Here is a 23,190-nt window from a genome sequence, read left to right as displayed (position 1 = left end):
GGGCCTCAGAGATAACTCATGCCCACAATTGAACCCAGTGTTTGGTTCACATGGATTTGCACCTTTAGGTGCTACCAGCCTTTCTTGGACTGTAACCCCCGTGAATTACACTGTGTGGAACACCCTGCTGGTCTGGCAGAATTCAACACATCGGGAAAATAAGCACAGATTTTATCAATTGTCAGAAGCATCTCTTTGTGGGGTTGCTATTTCTTTACGGGGGGGAATCCGGGGCCCTGCCTCTTCCTTCATTTCTGAGATACACGCAGCGGCCTACATGACCAGGCAACAGGCCCCTCCCCCCCAGGGGAGAAAGCATCAAAACTTCCATCCCCTAATCACGGTTCTCGGGAGAACTTTTTGTAACCAAATCTCGCGAGATCCTGTTGTGACCAAATCTCAAGAGAAACTCCATTGTCGCAAACCTTTATAGGCCCCCACCCCTCCCAATGGCACTGTACCCTCACTCTCTGTGGAAGAGCAGAACACTGACTTCACTCTTCTGACCCACCTCTATCGAGAAAATTATCTGTTTTGTAAGTCCCTAATTAAACTCATGGGTAACTCTGTGCCAGGCATGTTCTTTGGTCTTAGACCAAATCTGGGTTGGAACATACGGTAAGCAATGGCTCAACCAACATGGAAGAACTGTGATCTGTAGAATGTGCCACAAGTCCTGTTACAGTGGAGGAATAAAATGTATACAGGTGGTGGTCATCAATACTAAAACAGTGAGTCCCCTGTTCAATTTGGGCCTGCAGGGAACTGTCATAGCAAAATGTCCTTCAGATGCCCCTTCAAGAAGGACTTCCGTTTCATAATAATCCACCACAGTATTACCCATGATCTGAAGCAAATTGGAAATGAGGCAGTGTATGCAATGATTCTGAGCAAGTACTTTCCAAGGTCTTTGGCAGCTGTGGCGGCTTGGAGTTATGTACCCTAGTGTTCTCAATCTTAATCTATGCCTCTGGGTGTGAACCTATTGTTGTAGGACCTTTTGATGAGGTTACTGCAGTTAAGATGTAGCACAAACTGAATGAGACTGTGGCCTCTTCTCAGTCATCAGTTACCCTGTGGAATTACAGAATTGTTTCCACTGATTTCATTCATTCTAGGAGCTAACCTTGGTCCCAGTTTACGTTTTGAATTAAACTGCGCAGTAGCCACAAAAATACATATTTGTGCCCTGGTAGGATCGATAACTTCTTCAACACTAGGCTGTCTTATCTCTCTCTCAGCCTATCTTCTTCTTCTATGGAAACCAAAGATGGACACCAAAAATGTATTAAACATATTAAAAGTGTACATATAAAAACACAGGTTTTTAATCAAAGGTCATTCGGGGCTAAATCTGAACCATCAGGAAAAGGACATTCTTAAATGCTAGTTCAGAAAGACGTGGGGGAAAGTTCTCATAGAAAAACATGACCCAAGAGAGTCTGGCATCTTTCTTTGACATGAACTTTTTATAATTCTGTGCAAACGCTGCCCATGTTATGTACAGAGCTCATACAGTGTTCTTTCTCTGTATGAAGTTCTCCCAAACTTCAGAATCTGATGAACTTTTTGACTTTGCAGAACAAGAACTATTTTTTTTTCTTTCTACCATATGGAACATATCTAGATCTCACTCCTGGGGTCACATGAATAATTATCTTTTTCTTCAACCATCTGAGTGAGATGTGTCAGTGGCAGAATTTTGGTGTCTCCTGAAAAATTCTTTTCATTGAAAAGCTTAATGACATACTAAGGTTTTTTCTCTTTGACAAACGTCTGTTGGAGTTCATATCTATGAACTATGGCTTCCTCCTGGGTGCTAAAGAGTTTCTGATGCCTGTATTTGAAGTTGGTCCACAGTTTTCTCATTTTCATCTGAGTCAGAGTATCTGAAGGGTATTGGGTCCATATGCTCAACATGAAATGCCAGAGATGTACACATATCAAATATTATGCTTTATTGTGAAAGCTGAAGACTATGACTTGCCTTTGCTTATTGAAATAAGATCATTCTACTTCTGTAGGGAGAGGGAGGAGGCTATAAGAAATTGGTTCAACTTTTTACGAAGCAGCTAGATTGGGGCATGAGAAGCGGTGAATTGAAGGGCAGCTGCATCCATGCCTGGTAGCTCCAACTGGCTCTGATGGACCTCCTGCCCTGTCTGCCAGGTTTTGTATATTGCTGCTCCCATGGTCATCTCAGGGAACACATCTTGGTGGAGCCCAGGAATCCAGCTCTGTGTGAGCCCTGCCAGACTCCTAACCGGCTGCCTCCCCACTTCCATCTTCCCCTACCACCAAAACTCACCAGAGAGGGAAATGCTCATGGGGGAGGAAGGCAGGAGCAAGCCTCTCCACCTAAAATATTTTAAAAATGCTTAACAGACAAGGCTCCCCTTCTACTCCAATCTATATCAACAAATTTTGGAGAGCTATACATCTCTAAAAGTATAGAGTGGAAGCTGGTCCCTGAGGTTTGAAAATAGGGTTGGAATGATGGAGAAAAGGATGTTGAAATTGCAGAGCTGGAAAACACCTTCACAGTGTTAAAAGAAATAAAATGAAGCAAAATAGAGTTTCTACGGCTAAGAGATTTCAAATGGCGTTGGGATGTCATTCTGGAGGCTATTTTTATGCAAATCTCAGTCAGAGATCACACACTGCCACTATATACAAAGCCTCAAGCAACAATGTTCCTGAAAAGCCTAAGGATATCTGGATACCATTAACAAACCACAAGGTAAAGAACTCAGTTAACTATCTACTCTGAAAGATAACTGGAGTACCCAAATATCCAACAACCACAAGCAACTTCTATTATCTTCTTTTCCTTTAAAAACTCCTGCCTGGAAAAACTACCCATTACATATTAAAGACTATATTTAATAGGAATATTTTACCACCTCTACACTAAAATCCTAGGGATGAACAATTAGCAGCTGATAAGAGGTCTGGAATGTATTATGTTATGATAATTGTTTAAAGTTGAGAGTGAAGATGATTGTACAACAAAGGGAAGATAATATAAAAAACTGAGCATTTATCTTGGGATAGAATATAGATTAAGTGAAGTCAGGAGCCCACTAATTAGTAAGTCAAGCCCTCGACTTGAGGCTTGCTCTTGTGAAATTTAGGGTTGCAAATAGGAGGCTGAACCCTCTTATAATTGTGCCTAAGAGGCACCTCCAGGGAACCTCTTTTGTTGCTCAGATGGGGCCTTTCTCTCTCTAAGTCCAACTCGGCAAATAAACTCCCCCTCACAAGGGACATGACTCCCAGGGAAATGAATCTCCCTGACGATGTGGGACATGACTCCCAGGAATGAGCCTTGCCCTAGCAGTGAGAGAATAAAAATGCCTGCTTGATCAAAAGGGGGAAAAAAGAAAGGTAACAAGCTGAGAGATGCCAAATGGAGTCAAGAGGCTATACTGGAGGTTTCTCTTACACAAGCTCCAAGCTAGACATCCCAAGAGGCCATAGTATGCCAGGCCCTTACCAAAAGTAGTCCCCAAATACCTAGGTCCCTACCTGAGATTCTATAAAAGATTCACTCACTAAATTTTATCTCTCAGAAACTTAAATTCACCAGTGTTCTAGACAAGTCCTAAAACCCAAAGACAACAGCCCCTTTAAGATCAACAATCAGATGCAGCCCTTTCCCCATGATGTCAACACCCCCTTTCAATATGAACAAGTTAGGGTGCTCACTACCTAGACACCCCTAAAGAGGGAGAAACAGATTGAGAGGAAGGTGTAGTCAGAAACAAGATAAGATTTAACAAAGGTCTATGAATTATGAATACTGGGGAAAAAAAAAAAAAAAAACATACACACACACACAAAAAAACACCCTCGCCCAGAAATGCCAGGGCAGGACCTGAATCTGTCCTCCCCAAATTGAAATTCTATGACCCCAAATAAATGTCTTTTTGTCTTTCAGCTTAGTTTGTTATTTCTTGGTTGACAAAGGGCAAATCTTCATGTAGAATTGATTCTTCCTCCCTTCTTTCCCATCCAATAATTCAATTCTCCCTCATCATCTTGAGTTTTTATTTCTTGTTTCTGTGTGTGTGTGTGTGTGTGTGTGTGTGTGTGTGTGGTTAGCATTTGACTCTATTTCCAACTTTGGGTCATTTTATCTCAGGAGGATGCACTGGTTCTGTCTCTCGCTTCCTCCATACCTGTAGGTCTGAGATATCATAGTGTCATCCCTACGACAAGGATAGAAAAGTGCCCTGCATTTATGACAAAACAATAGAAACCTAATTGATGGGTAGTAAAGTAGGATACAAAATATATAGATCTATACAAAGTAGCAAATATTTTGATGTGGCTAGGACAGAAAACAAACAAAAGAAACATTAGAAATAGTTTCAAGATACGGAAATCATACTGTATTATGTACATGACATGAACTTTATATGAAAGAAAAAACTTCTAAAATTGAGGAGAAGAAATTTTCTACATCTTGTCTGGGATGATGGTTACTTGACTGTAAATATTTGTCCAAATTCACCGACCTATGCACTAAAAAGTGAATTTTACTTTATGTATATTATACCTCAATAAGCACGACTTTCAAAATTTGGGGAGAGTACCTGGGGCTGCCTTACTACAGCAGAACATTACTCCTTTTGAAATCACTGCTATAAGAAATGCAAAGGATCTTTCAGTCACCTAAACCAAATCCCTCCTTTTAAAGATGGGAAAGATAAGGCAGAAAAAGTTAAGTGACTTACAGCCTGTGCTGATCAAGAAAGCAGAGTGAGACACTTCTGGGATCCATTCCTGCACAGAAGCTTTGATCAATCAGCAAGAACTGGCAGAAACACCTTTCTCAAAGATCCAGAAAATAGTTAAAGGACTGCAGGAGCAGGGTGAGTACTGAATCAAGGAAAAGGTCACTTAAAATTGGTAGACTCATGTGGTACCCACACTGGCCCCTCCCACACCCCTCACCAGCTAGGCACGGAGTTGGCCCCCATTCCCAGTGTGGATCCCTGGTCCCAGTTCTGGAGGAAGGAGAGTAACCCTCGAGCACATACAGGGAGCATGTATGTCTGGCCCCATCTCTCTGGTGCTGGCCTGAGGGATGCACCATCCCAGAACTTGCCCTGCAAGTAGAAGGCAGTTCATGGATTCTCCTACAGAATGCCGTGGGAGAGCAATGAAGTCATGCTGCCTGGGACAAGGGGTTGCTGTTTATAGGACATACCGTGCAGTGCCCAGGATGGGGAGAAACTGTTTCTTAGGGAAGACGGGATATTCTGAACAGGTGGAATTCTGAGGGCCATGTGCTTGCCAAAAGCAAGAGGCATCCACAAAAAGGAGCAGGAGGTTCCTTCTAGCTTGGAGCTAAAGGACAGTACTCCCACAGGACAAGCTGTAAAGATTGGGAGAGGTATTTTCTATTTTTCCATCTTGTTTTTGTTTGTTTCTTTTGTTTTTAGCTCCTGGCATTCATGGGAAGGTCTGCCATAACACTAGCTGGATACAAGCTTAAGGAACAGAGACCTCAGAGTCTAAATTCCAGTGATATATCAAAATATCTAGGTTTCAACAAAAGATTACAGAACATACAAAGAAACAGGAAGTGATGGCCCAAGCAAAGGAGAAGCTTAAAGCATTGGTAACCATCAATGAGGAGGATCACACCTGGGACATTCCAGAAAAAGACTTTAAAAAAAGAAATGGTCCTAAATATGATCAAAGAGCTAAAGGAAAACATGGCCAAAGAACCAAAGAAAATCAGGAAAACAATAGATAAACACAATGAGAATATCCACAGAGAGATGGAAATTATGAAAAAGAAGCAAACGGTGCTGAAGAACAGACTAACAAAAATTTAAAATTCCCTACAGAGGTTCAACAGCAGATTGGAGATGGCAGAAGAAAGAATCGGAGAACTTGAAGATAAGATCATTGAAATCATCCAGTCTGAGGAGCAGAAAGAAGAATGAAGAAAAGTGAACAGAGCCTAAGGAACCTATGAGACACCATCAAGCTTACAAATATATGCATTGTGGAAGTTCCAGAAGGAGAAGAGAGAAAGGGGCAGGGAGAATATTCAAAGAAATAATGGCTGACAACTTCATAAATTTAATGAAAAACATGACTATACACATCCAAGATGCTTAATGAACTCCAAACAGGATAAACCCAAATAGACCAATGTCATGGCATACTCTAATCAAACTGTCAAATGCCAAAGATAAAGAGAGAATTCTGAAAGCCACAAGAGAGAAGTGACATGTCATGTACAAGGGAGCCTCAAAAAGATTACATGTCGATTGCTCATCACAAGTCATGGAGACAAGAAGGCAGTAGGATGACATATTTAATAAGGGCTGAAAAAAAAAATTGCCAACAAAGAATTCTATATCTGGTAAAACTATCATACATAAATGAGGAAGAAATTAAGAGATTCCCAGATAAACAAAAGCTGAGGGAGTTGTTACCAGTAGACCCCAGAGATGCTAAAGAAAGTTCTGGGCCTCTCGCCTCTCTCACCTTTGTCTTTGCGAGAGCACACAAGAGTTCCGCTCACATGCATACATAGTAAATTTTCTACCTGCTTAACTCTAAAAAAAAGGAAGAAAAAAAAGAGAGAGAGAGAAAGTTCTGGAGGTGAAAGGAAAGGAAAACAGACAACAGATCAAAGCTGCATGGAGAAATAAAGATCTCCAGTGAGGGTAACAGTATGGGTATATATAAATGCCAGTAGTATTGTACTTTTGGTTTGCAACTCCACTTTTTATTTCTTATAGGATCTAAAAGGCAAGTGCATAAAAATGTGTGCTGGTTTGGATGCATTATGCCTCCCAAAATGCCATGTTCTTTAATGCCATCTTGTAGGCGCAGACATATTAATGTTGGTTAGGTTGGAACCTTTTGATTGAGTGTTTCCTTGGAGATATGACTCACCCAACTGTGAGTGACACCTTTGATTAGGGTGTGATGTGTTGATTAGGTTATTTCCATGGAGGTGTGGCCCCACCCATTCAGTGTGGGTCTTGATTAGTTTACTGGAGTCCTTTAAAATTCCTGACCAGACTGAAATGATTGCTGGCTTAGCTCAGAGATGCTTGGAGTTGCAGGCCCCTGACACTGGCTGATGCTTCGACATTTTGAAGAACACCATTTTGAAACACAACCCGGGAGCAAGTAGATGCCAGGCATGTGCCTTCCCAGCTAACAGGTTTCCTGGACACCAATGGCCATCCTTCAGTGAAGGTAACCTATTGTTGATGCCTTACTTTGGACACTTTTATGGCCTTAGAACTGTAACTCTGTAACCAACTAAACCCCCTTTATAAAAGCCAATCCATGTCTAGCATTTTGCATAATGGCAGCATCAGCAAAATGGAACAAAATATAATGATAAATCTGTGGGTTTGGGGTAACAATGTTTAAGAATGTAATTTGTGACAAGAATTACATAAGGGTGAGGAGATGGGAGTTATAGGAACATAGTTAATTTATACTATTGAAGTTAAATTGATATCAAAGCAAATAAGATTTTTATAGATCTAGGATGTTAAACTTAAGCCCTGTGGTAACTACAAAAAAATATCGGAGAATATGCAAGGTCATAGAGACAGAAACTAGAGTACAGTTTGCCAGAAGAAGGGGCAAGGGGAATGGGGAGTTAATGCATAATGGGTCTTGGGTTTTGGTTTGGATAGATGGGAAAATTTTAGTAATGAAAAGTGATGAGGGTACCACAATACGGTAAATGTGATTAATCCCATTGAATGGTTTGCTTGGGAGTGGTTGAGATGGGAAAGTTCATACTGAATATAAGTTCCCAAAATTGAAAAAAAAAAAAAAAGAAAGCAATAGCAACTAAAGAGACAATAACAATTAAATGCAATACATGATCCTGGAAGGGATCTAGCAAGGGAGGAGAAAAGGCTTAAAGGGACATTATTGGTACATATGAAAAACTGGAATATAGACTGTAAGCCTTGTATCAATGTTAAATTTCTTGAACTTGATAACTGCACTTAAGATGGTTACATAAGTAAATAGCCCTTTTCTTAGGAAATGTACATGGCAGTATTAAGCATCCAGGTAGCATTATGTATTAAGTAACCTACATTCAAGTGTTTAGAAAATGGATGGACAGATAGATGATAGATAGATAGATAGATAGATAGATAGATAGATAGATAGAACAATACAGCGAATGTGGCAAAATGTTAAAATTAGCGAAGCTGGGTATCTGGGGGTATAAGGGTATGGTGGAGTTCTTTTTATAGGGTGTATATTATTTTCATAACTGCCTTGTAAGTATGAAAGTATTTCAGAATGAAAGGTTTAAAAAATTATGGGGCAAACTTTATAAAATAGAAAAGTTGTTGAGTGTGTCTGTGTGTACCTTCATTATTATTTCTACTGCAAAACGAAAATTGAGTGTGACACATATGAAAATATAAAATCAGTACTGACAGAAATTTCAGAAGATATAATAACTGTTAAAAATGAAAACATAATTATACAGAACTAAATTGTGCTTGGGGTATGATAATTATGATTAATAAAAAGCTTTCTCCAGATTCATTCATTTTCTCCCATTATATTTCTCTATGTACATTTTGATAAGTCTAAATTCTGGCAAACCAAGTATCATTTTGAAATAACTTTTTGACCTTAATTTCAGTATATTCATGAAACATTTTATTTTTTTCATTAACACATAGCAAGCATATATAGAGTTATTTTATATGGAATTATTTTCCACATAAAATGCATCAGAATACACTTTTTTCACTGATTAAAGTCTAATAAACAATATAGAGGTAAGACAGTCTCTTTCTAACTTCCTCCAGTAACTAGGAAAATTATTAGATTCAATAATATATAATTTATATTCTAAAGTTTACCATTGTTTTGACTTTTAAGGGGTCATTGTTGATGATGACAATAGATCAATTTTGTTTTCATAATCTACAGATTTCTTTTCACTGCAACTACTTCTGTAAGGAAGCATACGTAAAGGCAAGGAAAACTGCAGCCAGATCCATGGTGTACATGATTTATCAAAAAAACCAAAAAGGCATGAAATGGGTTTGTTTTACCCTCACAATTTATATGTTACAGTATAGCTTAAGTTTTTTCAAAATCATAGTATAACTTACTTGTCTCCATAAGTGAAGTCAAATGGAAATTGTACAACAGTGCTTCGAGTAGTCTTGCTATTGTCTTGGTACTGGAATTTTAGACCAATATGATTTGCCAGGAATCCTTTGTATGCTAAACACAGCTACATAAAAAGTATTAAAAAATCAGTAACAACATCCTGCTAAGAAATTAATAAATTCTTGTAACAATCAAATTAATTTAATCCAATTCAATAATATTATTGTGTTCTTTTCCTTATAAAATGCATCAGAATACAGAAAAAGGAATTTCAGACAATTACGGCACACAAGAATTGGGGAAGATTTTAGAGATGAGGAAGTGGAATTCAAGTGACTTAACAATTAATGATTAATTCTTTATTGTTCTCTTAGGTCTTGTTTCCTAACACACTGGGAACAATTCACTCCTTATGGAGCTAAGTAGGATTTAAGCCCTAACTGAACTGCTCAGTAAATTTAAAAGTCCATGGCACATGTAGAAGAGAGGTAAACATTCCAGTAGATTAATTTGGATATGAATGCAGTTGAACATTTAGACATGGAGATGAATATCACTGTAAAATACTAATTAAATACCATTTTTTTGTGTGTGGCCCACAACTCCTTAAGCATGTCAAATACGCATTTTATAAATGTGTCACAATTTGAGAATTTCAAAGCAGGAGAAAGAGTAAATCTATTATTTCTAGTCTAAAATGATTTTCTTTCACTTTTCCCTGATTCATAGTATAACCTACTTGTTATATGATCACTCTTCAAAGATTATCAATTTTTGTTCTTCTTAATTAATGAAGGGAAATGGAGGAGACAATAAATTTTTAATTGTTTTAGTATTTAAACTAGCATGCAAATATTTCTTCAAAGATTATGAGATAAAGCAGAATACATGATACATCATTCTACACATATATATTTTATTTCTTTTTTGAGAATTATGATGAAAGGATATTACAAACATACAGAATGTGAACTCCAGGACCTGGGCAATGTGACATGATTTTACATGACAAATACTTTTCTTTGTCTTAAGATTTCATGAAATTTTACTGCCAAAGTATTTTCCAGATTCAATTAGCATATCATTTTGTTAAGCTTACCTGATTATAAGGAAATAATGAAATGTCTCCATATGGTATTTTGTTTGGTTTAACATCTGCAGAGTCAAAAAGAACAGCTGGGTTTTTCAGGGAATAACGACCACAGTAAGCATCAGTTTCGGCTGTCTTCTGCCCTCTATTAAAGTGTTCCTACAGAAACAATAATGTTTTAAATGAAACCATGGTTTATTGCCTTGCCTTATTCCTTGACATGTCCACCTGAGTCATTCAAGGCCCATTTTCAATTTGGATCCCATTGCTTCCCAAACTACTTTAACTTGAAATGTTCTCTCCTTTCTCTGAAATTCTGAAGTTCACACCCTATAGCACTCATTTTGATCCATAATCACATAATCCCTTGTACCTGTAGTTCACAATTTCCCAGTATTTCCCAAGCTTTACCTTTCTCCTTATATTATGAGCTCCTTAAGGCTATTAATTCATTCCTTCCACAAATGTTTATTCAATTTTTACTGCATGCCAGATTTTTTTTTCTTTTTTCTTTTTCTTTTTACTATTAGGGGTTGAAGAGGTGAAGAACACTATACCATACTCAGAAGCCTACCAGTCTGGGGTAAAGGAAACTACAACTAAAATACCAAGGCTGAAGAGGGACATGTGAATCACAGCAAAGCTTCAAGAAAGATGATTCAAAGGGAGTGACAAATGAGTTAAATCTTAAAGATAAACAGAAGTTTTTCAAACTGAAAAAGGTGTCAAAGGTGATTTTCAAATGGAAAAAGAGGTCAAGGGGCTTCCAAGAGAGGGTAAAATATGTACAAAGAAGTGGAGGTGTAAGAAGGCACAGAGCTGGGAAAAGCAAATAGTTAAGGTTAGGCAGAGCATAGAACATGTGTGGGAGACAAAGTAGGAAAGCAGTGTAATGTAAATTACTTGTGTAATTGCTATGGCTGCTAATACTACATTCAAGAGGAGATCCCAAATACAAGTATATTTATTGAATTAAGTTGAAAAGGTAGCCCAATAAATGGAAAAATTTTTATTTTTTCTCCCTAATAAATCTGCTCATGTAATGCATCATGTGATATATCTTATTTTTTCTAGAGTATTGATCTGAATTGAATAAATAGCCTATGTATTTCTTATTCTTATAGTATTCACTTGGAAATGGTGAGTATGTGGTTTACTCAAGTCTTTAAAATGGGAATTAGAAAGATAAGAGTATATTTAATTTTCTTCCTTTACTGTGTATCAAAGGGAAATCTTTATAGCTCACCAAAAAAGAAATAATGACTAGGCATTACATTAATTGACCAGAGGGTAATCTCAAAAAGCAAGGGAAGCAACTTACTATAAAATGTCATACTACAAATTGTCTTCTCTGAAACCAGTGAGGAAATAGGATAAATGCTGCATTCAACTGAAGAAAACAAACCTTAGCATGTCTTACAACCTCCCATCTTTCCTCCCTTTCTATTGATCAAGAAAATGTATCTGTGTGATGGAAATACTGCTTTCATGAATGAATCATTTGATAATGCAGAAAGATGAAAGAATACGACTTACCAATAAACATATACCAAAATTATTTTTGCAATTTGACTTTGAATGAGAAAGAGTACTAGTTCAATAAAGAAATCACAAAATTCTGAACATTTATATGAATTCTCATTTGGTCAGTTTCACAGTTCATTAAGCATTCCATACCAGGTTAAAATCAGTTTCATAATCTCTGAAGTATTTCACAATAAATCCTTCTTCAAAATTTGCAATTTGTGGGGGACACTTGGCGCTAACCATTTCTTCCACTGCTGCCTGAAACTAAATAACATGAACTTTAATAATTTCATTCTCATGAAGAATTAGAACATTAGTAATTCTATGACTAATTCTACTAATTAGTTATAAAAGAACATTTTCATAATTCCCATATTTTAGCCATAACTATAAAATTATTTCCTAAGTAATTTTTAAGTTAATTTGTATTAGAGTTTTCCTTAGAATGACAATAGGTACATCTAATTGAATATTAGTTTTCTTAGTTATTATATAAGGAAGACAAATTCGTCTAGTAGTTTATTAAAAGTGAGCAATGAGGCAAATCTAAATGAATTAGCACCCAATTAAACAGACTCCAAATGAATAGTTTTCCCAATTAACTGGAAATAAATTTGAAAAAATTATACACTCCAATGCATTCTATTTTTTAAAGAGACAGATACTATAAATAATTCTGGATTATAAAAGAATAAGCACACTTTTATGATGTCTCCTATAACTTTCACATCTATTTCTTTAGCAAAGCAAAGAAATACTTGTTTAGAATTATGGGCTTGAGACAATGTATGATCATTAATCATCAAATAAATATTAACTTATACTCATTGTATAGGTAGTCCTCAAAATTCAGTAACTGACAAGCAAATATTCTTTCTTTATGAGCAGCTGCCCCAGATAGAGACTCACTAGATCCTGTTGGCACAGATGTATGAACTCCCCTTTCCTTCCTTTTTCTCCCCTTTGTCCTTGCAACATTTCCTCCCTTCTCCACTCTCTATGGGTTGGCTCCAACCCATCACTCTTTAAAATGGCTTTTACAGAAGGTTGACTCTTAAATGGATCTCCATTTAATAAATTAACAAGAGATTTAAGCTTACCAGTACTTTATAGGTAAGCTTTTACTCTAATACACCTCTCAAGGAAATTCTAACTTTTCTTTTACATGGTGATAAATTGGATTTTGAATGAAGAACAATACTGAGGTGGGTAGAGGGACACAAAGTGTCTATGCAGAAACAAAGCAAGGCCCGGAAGCTCCAAGAGCCCTCATCTGGAAAAATGAGTGGGTGTGTAGACAGTCTCTGATTCCCCTTTCAGCCAGAAATGTCCATGACATATAAATTGTGGCAAGTTGGTCAGGTACCAAATGATTTGTAATGATTTTTGGAAGTATTTCTTTCCCCCATTTGTCTACAAGTGACCAGTGAGTGTTGGGATAAGATGCATGAAAAGCACATGGAAGGAACCTTCCTATCACCTACCTCAGCTTCTGATGACGATGGGGTAAGAGGTGGAGAAGCAATCCCATCCCAACTCAGTGTGAATGTCTCCAAACTGGGCTTTCCTTTGGTTTGCTCTGTAATATCCAGTGTGATATTACTGCCTTCGAAAACTTCAAAATCAAGTAGATCAAAGTCTCCTGCAAGTAAATATCAAACAAAATTTTAACATGCTAATTAATAAAATATCAACATATCTGTAGTAGACATTCAAATTAACCAAATTGGTTTTATTTGAAATTCATTATTACAAGGGAAAGATGAATGTGGAAGAACAGATAAACCACGCAGAAATAGCAAAAACATTTAATATTTAATTTCTACAGCTTAAAAAGGAAGTACTGTAAAATAAACAGAGGATGTAATGGGGCCATGAGGTAAAGACCAATAGGAAGAAAGATATTCCAAAAATTCTTTTAGTTTTTTTGCCAGTGACCAATAACTTAAGTGTTAGGAATGAGGCTGGAATATTACTATTTTCTTTAAACATGAATAAAGCTGATTTCCAGGCAATATTTCTAGGCCTGTGAGATTTATTTACACAATCTGACTTTGAGAGAAATAAGTCCTTACCTTCAGACATCTCTCCTCATTGAGAGGATGTTCTTCCAGTGGAATTCTGTTGACTTCTTCAGTTGTGAAAGGTCCTAGATTTTGCCATTACTGTTTGGCACTGTATTTTTTATGCTCTCTGCTAAAGACTTAAATTTCTGTCTTACCTATAAATATTTTCCTGGGAGAACATGGATGACCATGTCTTCATTTATACAGAATTTTCATAGTCTACCTTTGGTAAAATTTTAGAATTTCAAGTCATGTTAAATAAAAATTCTTTACTCTCCACTTAATAACCAAATCAACAATTTTATAAAATGAGATATAAAAATTGAAGTAGCATTTTACTCATGTGACTCAGAAAATAATGCTTGTCCAAAAAAAAGTAATACCCAAACCAAAACTGTGAACAGTTGATTGTAAACCATGGATGACTGTATGGTGTGTGAATATGTCTCAATAAAACTGAACTTAATTTTTTAAAAAATACAGGGTAAAAAAAAAAACAAAAAAAAAACAAACCAAAACAAACAAATAAACAAAATCCAGTAACATTCAGGGAACTATTTCATGAACTAGATATTCCAAACAGCCAGATCAGTTGCTAAGCTTGGCTTTAAGGCAGAATACCAATCAGAATATTTCCAAAATTGTCGTGTGTATAACATTAACTTAACAGGAAGTTAATAGCTATTAGTTGAGGGAAAAAAAAAAGGGTAGAGAGGTCAAATAAGTTTGGAAAATGTTGCACTAAACATAGTATAACCAGTTTTTACTGCCATACTCTTCAGGGATTTTAACATTTTAATGGGCTCTCTGTCAATCTGAAGGAGACAAGGAATGCAGTTTCCCATTTGAATTTGACCACAGAATCCTTTCATTGGGTAAGATCTTGCCAGACTAGTATCTTCTGGGCAATTCTGATTTACTTACATTTTATTTTCAGAATTAATATTTTACTAATTTATAAAGTAATGATAGTATGATAGTTCATTTGCAGTGCATATTTCTCATGCATTGGAGTTGCACATTCCTTGGAGTACAACTAAAATATAAGTTACCATAGGAGAAAACTAAACTAATTATTTAATTTCTGTTCCTCTTAAAAATAATCAAAGCTATGAGTCCAATTTTTTCCTCTGTCATTTTATGGAGCTTTTCCCTTTTTCAATGGAGTTGCACAGGATATCAATCTGGTTCCTTAGAATAAACTTTATGGAAGTACAAAATGAAATACATGCTTACCTCTTGCTGATATAAAGGTTATAGCGTAAGTATAGCTCTGGGACTTTTGTGTTCTTGTTACTTGAACTGTATCTGGTTTTATAGACCAGAGGTCATTCAAGGCCGATTGTAGTATGAAGTCGGAAGCATCAGCAGGTAGCAAGACTTTTGGATGAAATTTAAAAAAAAGGTTGAAGTCCTCCTGGACTACTGCAGCCTACAGTGATGTCTTACATTTGAATTTTTAAAGCATCTACAGTCTGTACCATATATGGTATCACTTAATGAAGTTATGTTCTGAAATTAATTCAAATTCAATATAATTACTACTAAATTGGACTGAGATCTTTTGAGGACAGGGATCATATTTTATTGTTTTTAATATTCTCACAGTAACGAGCATTATATTGAGCAAACAGTAAGTACTCATCAATTGTCACTGACTGAAACAACAGAAATAACATAATTTTTTTCAGGATTTATAATAAAATATAGAATTGTGATGTCTGTTAATTGATGAATTTATGTCCCAGTAGCTCTATCACATTTTGAAAAATTAAAAGAAATGTTCACTTCTCTGGAATGATGAATTTCATTCTCTTATCTTGAGTTACACCTGTGAATCATACATATACAAAATCCTTATGTGCATTCATATAGATTTATCATGATCATTATAGAACAAAATGATGGTATATACCAGATAGCTATTTATATTGGTACCATTTTCTATCTTTCTCTCTTAAAAGTTAAATTCTTTCTTCATGATACATTTTCTGCTTCTTTGGGTAGTATACTATTAAAACGATTTTCCACATGGTACAATTTGACTAGGAAAAGACTCTTTTACAACTATATCTACATGATGAAAAATAAAATCTCACTTATTATTTACAACTTACCAGTTTTCTCCATGTTATAGATTAATCTATATTGGTAAAGTGAACATGAATTAGCTTTTACACATGGGCTGGTTACCACAATCTTCTGAACTTCGTTAGTTGCATTAGTTGTTTCCCAGTTTTCCAATGTTATAACCTAATTTCAAATTTAAAAAAAAGTCTTTACCATGCAAAAATACATTTAAAAAGCATCATAATTCAGCTATCCAATGCTATGTTTTGCTCTATTTTACAGTAAATGATAAAATGATATTTTAAGATATTTTAAAATAAAGTCATATCAAGTAACAGTCTCTTTGCTTTATAACACATAAATTTCAAGCCTCAATTCTGGAAGTGTCCATGGCTGCTTTCCCCCCAAACACTTCTTACCTAATAAAAGTCATAACCAAATAAAATTCCTTCCTTTGGATACTTACTTTCAATAAAGTGGACTAATAAACGTAGCAAACCTGTACTTCCTGGATGATTGTAGTCTGGGATTTGATAACTTGTTCTTCATTTATTGCATCTCCTGTTTGTTGTTCAGTATAGATATTTTTATACTGGTAGAGTCCAACATCAACAAAAGCACTTAGTCTATACTCCTGCAGCAAAATTTCAATGTAATATCTGGAAAACAGAGTAACTAATGAATAGAATTTTTTTTCCCCAGAAATGAATTTTTTCTCAATGAATAAAATTTCAACACTAAAAAATTTGCCTGTTATATGATTTACATTGTAGTATCTCTGGAGAGTTGTTCCCAATCATGACTGATTCATTGATTTGGTCAAAAAATATTTATTAAAGAAGATGCTATCCTCTATCCTCAAGGATCTTAAAATGCAATGACACTGTAAATTATAATATCAACTTGCTGGCAGACAACTCAAAGGTTAACAACAAGCAGAAGTTATGTACTTTAACATGCAAAACAAAGTGACAGACAGACTTACACATTTCATGTATTTTGTTTCTGAGTAGTTGCATGTGTCAAGGATGAAATTTCTTTATCTCATGTTCCTTACATTTTGTCCACTTGTAACTTGGAGAATGATACATTGCCTCAGGAAACCCTTAGTGATTAGATTGACTTTGGCCCTTCAACCAGCTGGACAGGATTCAGGCATTATACTTGGAATTCCTGATTCCTGAGGTCCCTGCCCATCATCCAACTATCCAGCCAGGATAAGGCATTCATTCCCCAGCTGTCACAGGTGAGTGCAAAGCTACTGAAGTCCTGCCTAAATCTCCACCAATCTCATCATTGCTCCCATTTCTGGAAAGGCCACCTGGGAATTCCTCCAAATTGCCTCACATCATTCAACAGATACTGTTGTACATAGAGAATGAGTATCCACAGTTCATGGAAGACTCTGAATGAGGGACATATATCATCTCCCATCAGTCTAGGTGGGTGGGAGGTGGTTCCTTGCATAGAAATGACATTGCGGTACACTATTTCAGATTCTTGACTACCCTGAGAATCTGTTCCCCAGCTCAGCTCAATGGAAGTGGTCAACACTTATTAAGGTTCAGGACTCAAATAAAAACCATTAAATTTTGCATCCTCACTCGGTAGCTTAAAAATATTTATTGGGAAATTTCTGTGTACTAAACTCCAAACTAAGCACTTTACAGTCATTGTTATATGTAATTTTCATGATAATTCCAAAAGATAGATACTATTATTCCCTTTTCTCAGATGACAAAATAGAGGTTAAGAGAGTTTTAAAGATTTAAATGCTTTAAAACAATTAGTAACTAAAGTAGTATTCAAAGTACAACTGAGTATCCAAAAGGGACATGTACTTAATGACTATACTAGCTCAGTAGGATGAACATTGCAATGTGAGTTCACCTTTGGAAAGGCTCTGGGAGCCACTGTGCAATAAACCAGCTAGAGTGGCCTCAATTTCAGAATTCATAGACTTCATTGTAAGTTCAGTGGGTAATTCCAGGCTGGTTTTGTTGGAGCACAGATCCCAGGCAGTAGATATATTAGGAATTGCTTTTCAGCAAGCTCTGTGTGCCTGCCGAGCAGATAGACTGAACTCATATCTCAGGGAAGGCAAAGACTGAAAGTGTACTGATGCTAAATTGCAGTAGGGATTTATCAGGCACTAACCTTAGCCTGAACTGGCCCAGAGATCTTGGTTAAAAAAGAAAGTGTTTAAATACATAAACAAGTATAAGGAGGAGAATAAGAATGGAATGCTTTCCTCATGTCACTATTACTAAGACCTCAGTGAGGACACAGATTCCATTGTTCCCAGCCCTCTGTTCAACCTCATCAGAATCTTCATGGTGCTGCTACAAGCATAAATCTTCAGTATTCAGAAGGGTGATATGCAGTAGACTGAAATTTTAAAAATATCTCCTCCATCAAGAGATAAAGTCTAATTCTTCACCCCTTGAATCCGGGCATGGCCATTGGCTTTGGTCAAAAGGACATTAGCAAATGTGACACAAGCAGAGGCTTGAAAAGTACATTGGGAATTGCCCCCTATACTGCTCAGAACCTTTCAGCCAAAGTGACAAGCCTGGACCAGGCTCCTTGGAAGATGAGAGACCATGCGCAAACGGACACTCCAGATGCCTAGACATCCCAACCATGCCAGTTAAGGCTCCAGATATGTGTTTGTGGCCACCTAGACCATCAATCCCTAAGTAAGCTAGCCAGGAGCAAAAGAACTACTGAGCCAATCACAGAAATGTGACAAATAATAGAAGTTTGATATTTCAAGCTACTAAACTTGGGGTGGCTTGTTAGGCAGCAAAAGCTAACAGATACATGTAATGAATGAAAGATATTTTCAATGCACCCTTGATGGTCTCCATTGTATCTTAGCCATTTTGAGTAGATCTTGTCTTTTATCCTCTGGTTTTCTAGGGATTCTGAATGATCCATTGAATGGGATTATCTGCTATTTGGATGACACCCTCATCTGTTCTCTAAGTCTCAAGTCATTTAGACTTTTCAGCACTAAATTATGTGCTCCTTAAGGGCAGTGGGTATATTTTAATAGCTTTCATAATAAATTTCCAGTACCTGGCACAAAGTGTGAAATAAATGAGTGAATATAAATATATATTAACAGCAGCAGCAATCTACATGGTTTTGTGATTTTTCTCTAGCAATATTGAAAATCTGAGTTTAAGACTAGAGAAACTAGATGGCTGGATTTACTGAAAGGTTCTAGGGAAGGATTAGAAACAGGATTAAGTAAATTTCACAAAATCATAATTTCAGCAACAAGGATAATTTAGATTTCAAATCTCCCTGATTAGCTGAATGACTCTTCTATGAAATTTAGGAACAAAATTTAATAAAATTATAGAATGACCAATTATAAATTAAGCCAATAGGATAATTTTAAATTAAGCCAATAGGCTAATATCTACTAACAAAACAAACAAATTAAAAACTTACTAATAAACTTATAGCTTTAAAATTCTACCCAGTAATTTAGAGAAAAGGAAAAAAAACTTACTCTTTTCCTTTCTGAAGGTGAATATCATCTGATCCTTGTGTTGGACTGGAAAAATAACTGTTGGCATTTGCAGAATGATATGCAATCCTCACCTTATCCCAGAGTGAGAGTGAGATAGCAAGAGAGAGAAAAAGAGAGGGGGAGAGAGAGAATTTATTAATAAACATTTAATATTGTCATTACTCTTCCATGGTTATAATTTATTTTTCTGTCACCCTTAGAACTTTCATGAATAGAAAAATGTGAAACTCCAATATATTTTTCTTCTAGGATTTATTATCCATGATGAAATGGAATTTTTTTAATTATCAAAGCTTACTTCATTCTTTCCAGTCTTAACAACACACCACTATACCAAGTGAACTAACCAGACCATAGCTTTTCTACAATTAGAATTGCAATGGAAAAAACAAAGATACACATGGGAATGGAGGTTGTTGTGGTTAAATAACATATTCTTTTGTTCTGTGGAGGACTTTGAGGAATTTAGCCAAAATCGTATCACGTAAACGTAGTCCTGAGGATCCAAAAGAGATATACTGGTCTGTATACTAGAATGAGAAGACTTTGGACTTCCCATTAGGAATGACTATTCCATGTCTATTAGTTTCCTAGCCGCTAATGCAAATAATATACAATGTGTTGGCTTAATAGCAATTTATTGGCTCACAGTTTCAGAGGCTAGGAGGCCTGCTTCCTCCCATGGTTGGTATCTGGCCGGCAATCTTTGGGGTTCCTTGGCTTTTCCATCACATGGTAATGCACATGGCAAAGCCTTCTCCTTTCTCTTCCATGTTCTATTGACTTACAGCTTCTGAGTTCTCCCTGTGGCTTCCTCTTCAATATCCAATGTCCTTTGCTTATAAGGATTTCAGCCATATTGGATTAAGGTCCATCTCTCATACAGTTTGGGTACACCTTAACTAATAATCTTCAAAGGTCCTATTTACAAAGAGATTCATACCCATAGGACCAGGAGTTGGGACCTGAGCATGCCTTTTGTGGAGGACATGACATAATTTCTAAGAATCTGCCCTCTGGACCCCAAAAAGACATGTTCTTCCCACACGCAAAATACATTCATTCCACCAAAGCATCCTAAGAGCCTTAAATCATTTCAGTAACAATGCTAAGTACAAAGTCTCGTCAAAATCAGCAATGGGTGTGATCCACCCTGGGGCAAATTCCTCTGTCTGAAGGACCTGTGAAACCTATAAAACAAGTTATCTGCTTCAAATACAAAGGTAGGACAGGCATAGGGTAAACACTACTATCCCAAAGGGAGAAATTAGAAGGAAAACATGGGTAGGTCCCAAACAAGCCTGAAAGCCAACAGCAAACTCCAGTAGATCTCAAGGTCTCAGAGGCATCTTGGTTTGAGTTTCTGTCCTACAGGCCTGATGGAGTGAATGGCAGCCAGGCCACTGACAAACACCGGGTCACAGGCCACCAACTTTGAGCATTGGGGTAGAAGCACTGTTCCTGAACAACGGGGTGCAAGGCCTGCCCCTTCCAAGAGCAGGGGTGGACCTACCTTTTGCACACATGTGGTTAGGCCTGCTCTCCTGGCCCGAGATCTCTTTGGTCTAGACCTCGGCTTCCATGGTTCTGCCCTTGAAGTCATTCTTCTTTCAATTTTTCCCTTCTCTGTCCCTTCAGGCATTGCTTTTGTTCATAAAAATTTCATAAAACTTTGTTGTTGTAGCATGCAGTTCTAGGGGGTCCAAACATCTGATAATAGAACTTTCCACAGATCCTTGCTGGATACCTGCATTTCCAATCCTGACTCCCACTGAAATGGCTGACTGGATCCATGTCCAGTCAAACTCTCTTTAACAAAGGGTTGTACAGCTAAACCCCCCAGTGAGCCCTGTCCTGTCCTCTGGGGACTCATTTCCTGAAAGCTCAGGGAGGTTCCTGATAGAGACTCTTCTGGCCATAGTCTCAGAGCATACTAACTGGTTGGGCTCAGAATTTTCCAAACCATCAAGTTCTGGTTTCTTTGTGCTTAAGAATTCAGTTCCCAGCTTATCCCTTTCCTCTTGCATTTTACTACAAGCTGCAAGGAGAAGCCAAGTTTCCACACTTAGCTTAGAAATCTCAGCTGGATATCCTAGTTCATGCTTATAAGTTCCACTTTCAATCTGATACCACACACAATTCTGCCAAATTCTCTGACACTCTATAATAAGGATCACTTTTCTTTTGATTTCCAATAACACATTCATCATTTCCTTCAAAGGCCTCATCAGAAGTACCTTTAGCATCCATATTTCTACCAATAGTCTCTTCCAAGCAATTTAGGCTTTTTTTTTTTTTTTTTAATCAAGCACCTCACAATTTTTCCAGTCTCCACCCGCTATCCAATTCCATAGCCATTTTCCACATTTTTAAGTATTTTTTATAGCAGCACACCACTTTCTGGTACCAAAAATTGTATTAGTTTCCTGGCTGCTAAAACAAATGCTATATAGTGGGTTGGCTTAACAACAAGAATTTATTGGTTCACAGTTTTAGAGGCTAGAAGGCTTGCTTCCTCCTGGGGTTGGTATCTCTGACTGGCTGGCATTTTTGGGATTTCCCAGCTCTTCTATCCAATGGCAATGAGCATGGTGGCATCTCCTTTCTCTTCTGCATTCCATTGACTGCCCGCTCTGGCTACTCCTTTGACTTCCTCTTCTGTGTTCAATTTCCTTTGACTATAGGACTTCAGCCAAATTGGATTAAGGCACACTCTCATTCGGTTTGAGCACATCTTAACTAACAACATTTTCAAAGGTCCTATTTAGAAACGGGTTCACATCCATAAGACTAGGGGTTGGACCCTTAGCATGTCTTTTGTGGGGCACATGATTCAATCACCAACACCGTCTTTGGAGTAAGCATGCTGACAAGCTATGGTTAAACTGGAATTCATTCATTACAGGTAGCAATTTAAAGTTGTGTAACCAGTTTGGGAAGCACTCTTATTGTATAAATCAAATCACAAAAATTTTTTTGTGATTTGATTTATCAGTTTCACATGTGTGAAACTGTCCTAAGAAAATAATCTTAAATACAGAAAAACTACTGAACACAAATTTTAATAGAATATTATAAGTGGTCGTGAAAAATTAGACTTAAGTTAAAAACTTACCTGGTAGCACAACATTGTCAATGTAATTAACCCCAGTGAATTTTGTATTTGAAGGTGTTAAATGGGAAAATTTTAGGTTGTTTATATGTTACTAGAATAGAAATTAAAACAAAACAAAACATAGAAACATAACAACACAAACAATGAACCCTAATGTAAACTACGGACTATAATTAATAGTATAATAATACTGTTTCATCAATTGTAAGAAAGGTACCGCACTAATGCAAGGTACACCACACTATTTCAAAGTGTTAATACTAGGAAAACTGTGTGCAGGGGGCATATATGGGAACTCTGTACTTTCTGCAGGGGTTTTTCTGTAAACCTACAAATTCCCTAATAAAAAAACAAAAACAGACCTCTCACCTCTTGCCTCAATTTCCTTGCAAGAGTGCCTGCATGATCTTCTCTGCATGTGTAATTAATAAATTTTCTGCCTGCTTATTCAATCTGTGCTACACCCTTGAATTCTTTCTCACAGCATGGCCAAGAACCTAGGAAAGCAACGTCAGTAACATATTTTGGCAAACCAGGTAGGAGACACATCTCTCCAACTGTCTGGACCGGTAAGTCATGGCTATTGACCAGGAGACCATGTGTTTTCGCTTTCCTTCTTGCTTGGCTCATTGTTATC

At 36.9% G+C, this 23,190-nt stretch overlaps 1 protein-coding gene across 1 annotated transcript in view; it reads right to left on the bottom strand.

Annotated features, from left to right (window-relative positions):
- Positions 1 to 23,190, bottom strand: part of PKHD1L1 (PKHD1 like 1) — a 192,017-nt gene that overhangs the window by 123,100 nt on the left and 45,727 nt on the right. The window contains 8 exon segments of the mRNA XM_037802604.1: positions 9,141 to 9,265; positions 10,241 to 10,390; positions 11,909 to 12,022; positions 13,243 to 13,400; positions 15,061 to 15,204; positions 15,942 to 16,077; positions 16,394 to 16,553; positions 19,418 to 19,509. Coding sequence (XP_037658532.1) covers positions 9,141 to 9,265; positions 10,241 to 10,390; positions 11,909 to 12,022; positions 13,243 to 13,400; positions 15,061 to 15,204; positions 15,942 to 16,077; positions 16,394 to 16,553; positions 19,418 to 19,509 — 1,079 coding nt within the window.

This window comes from Choloepus didactylus, chromosome 14 (genome assembly GCF_015220235.1).
Source record: "Choloepus didactylus isolate mChoDid1 chromosome 14, mChoDid1.pri, whole genome shotgun sequence".
NCBI lineage: Eukaryota > Metazoa > Chordata > Mammalia > Pilosa > Megalonychidae > Choloepus > Choloepus didactylus.
Note: the sequence above shows the minus strand (reverse complement) of the source record. Positions and strands in the feature narration are given on the sequence as shown.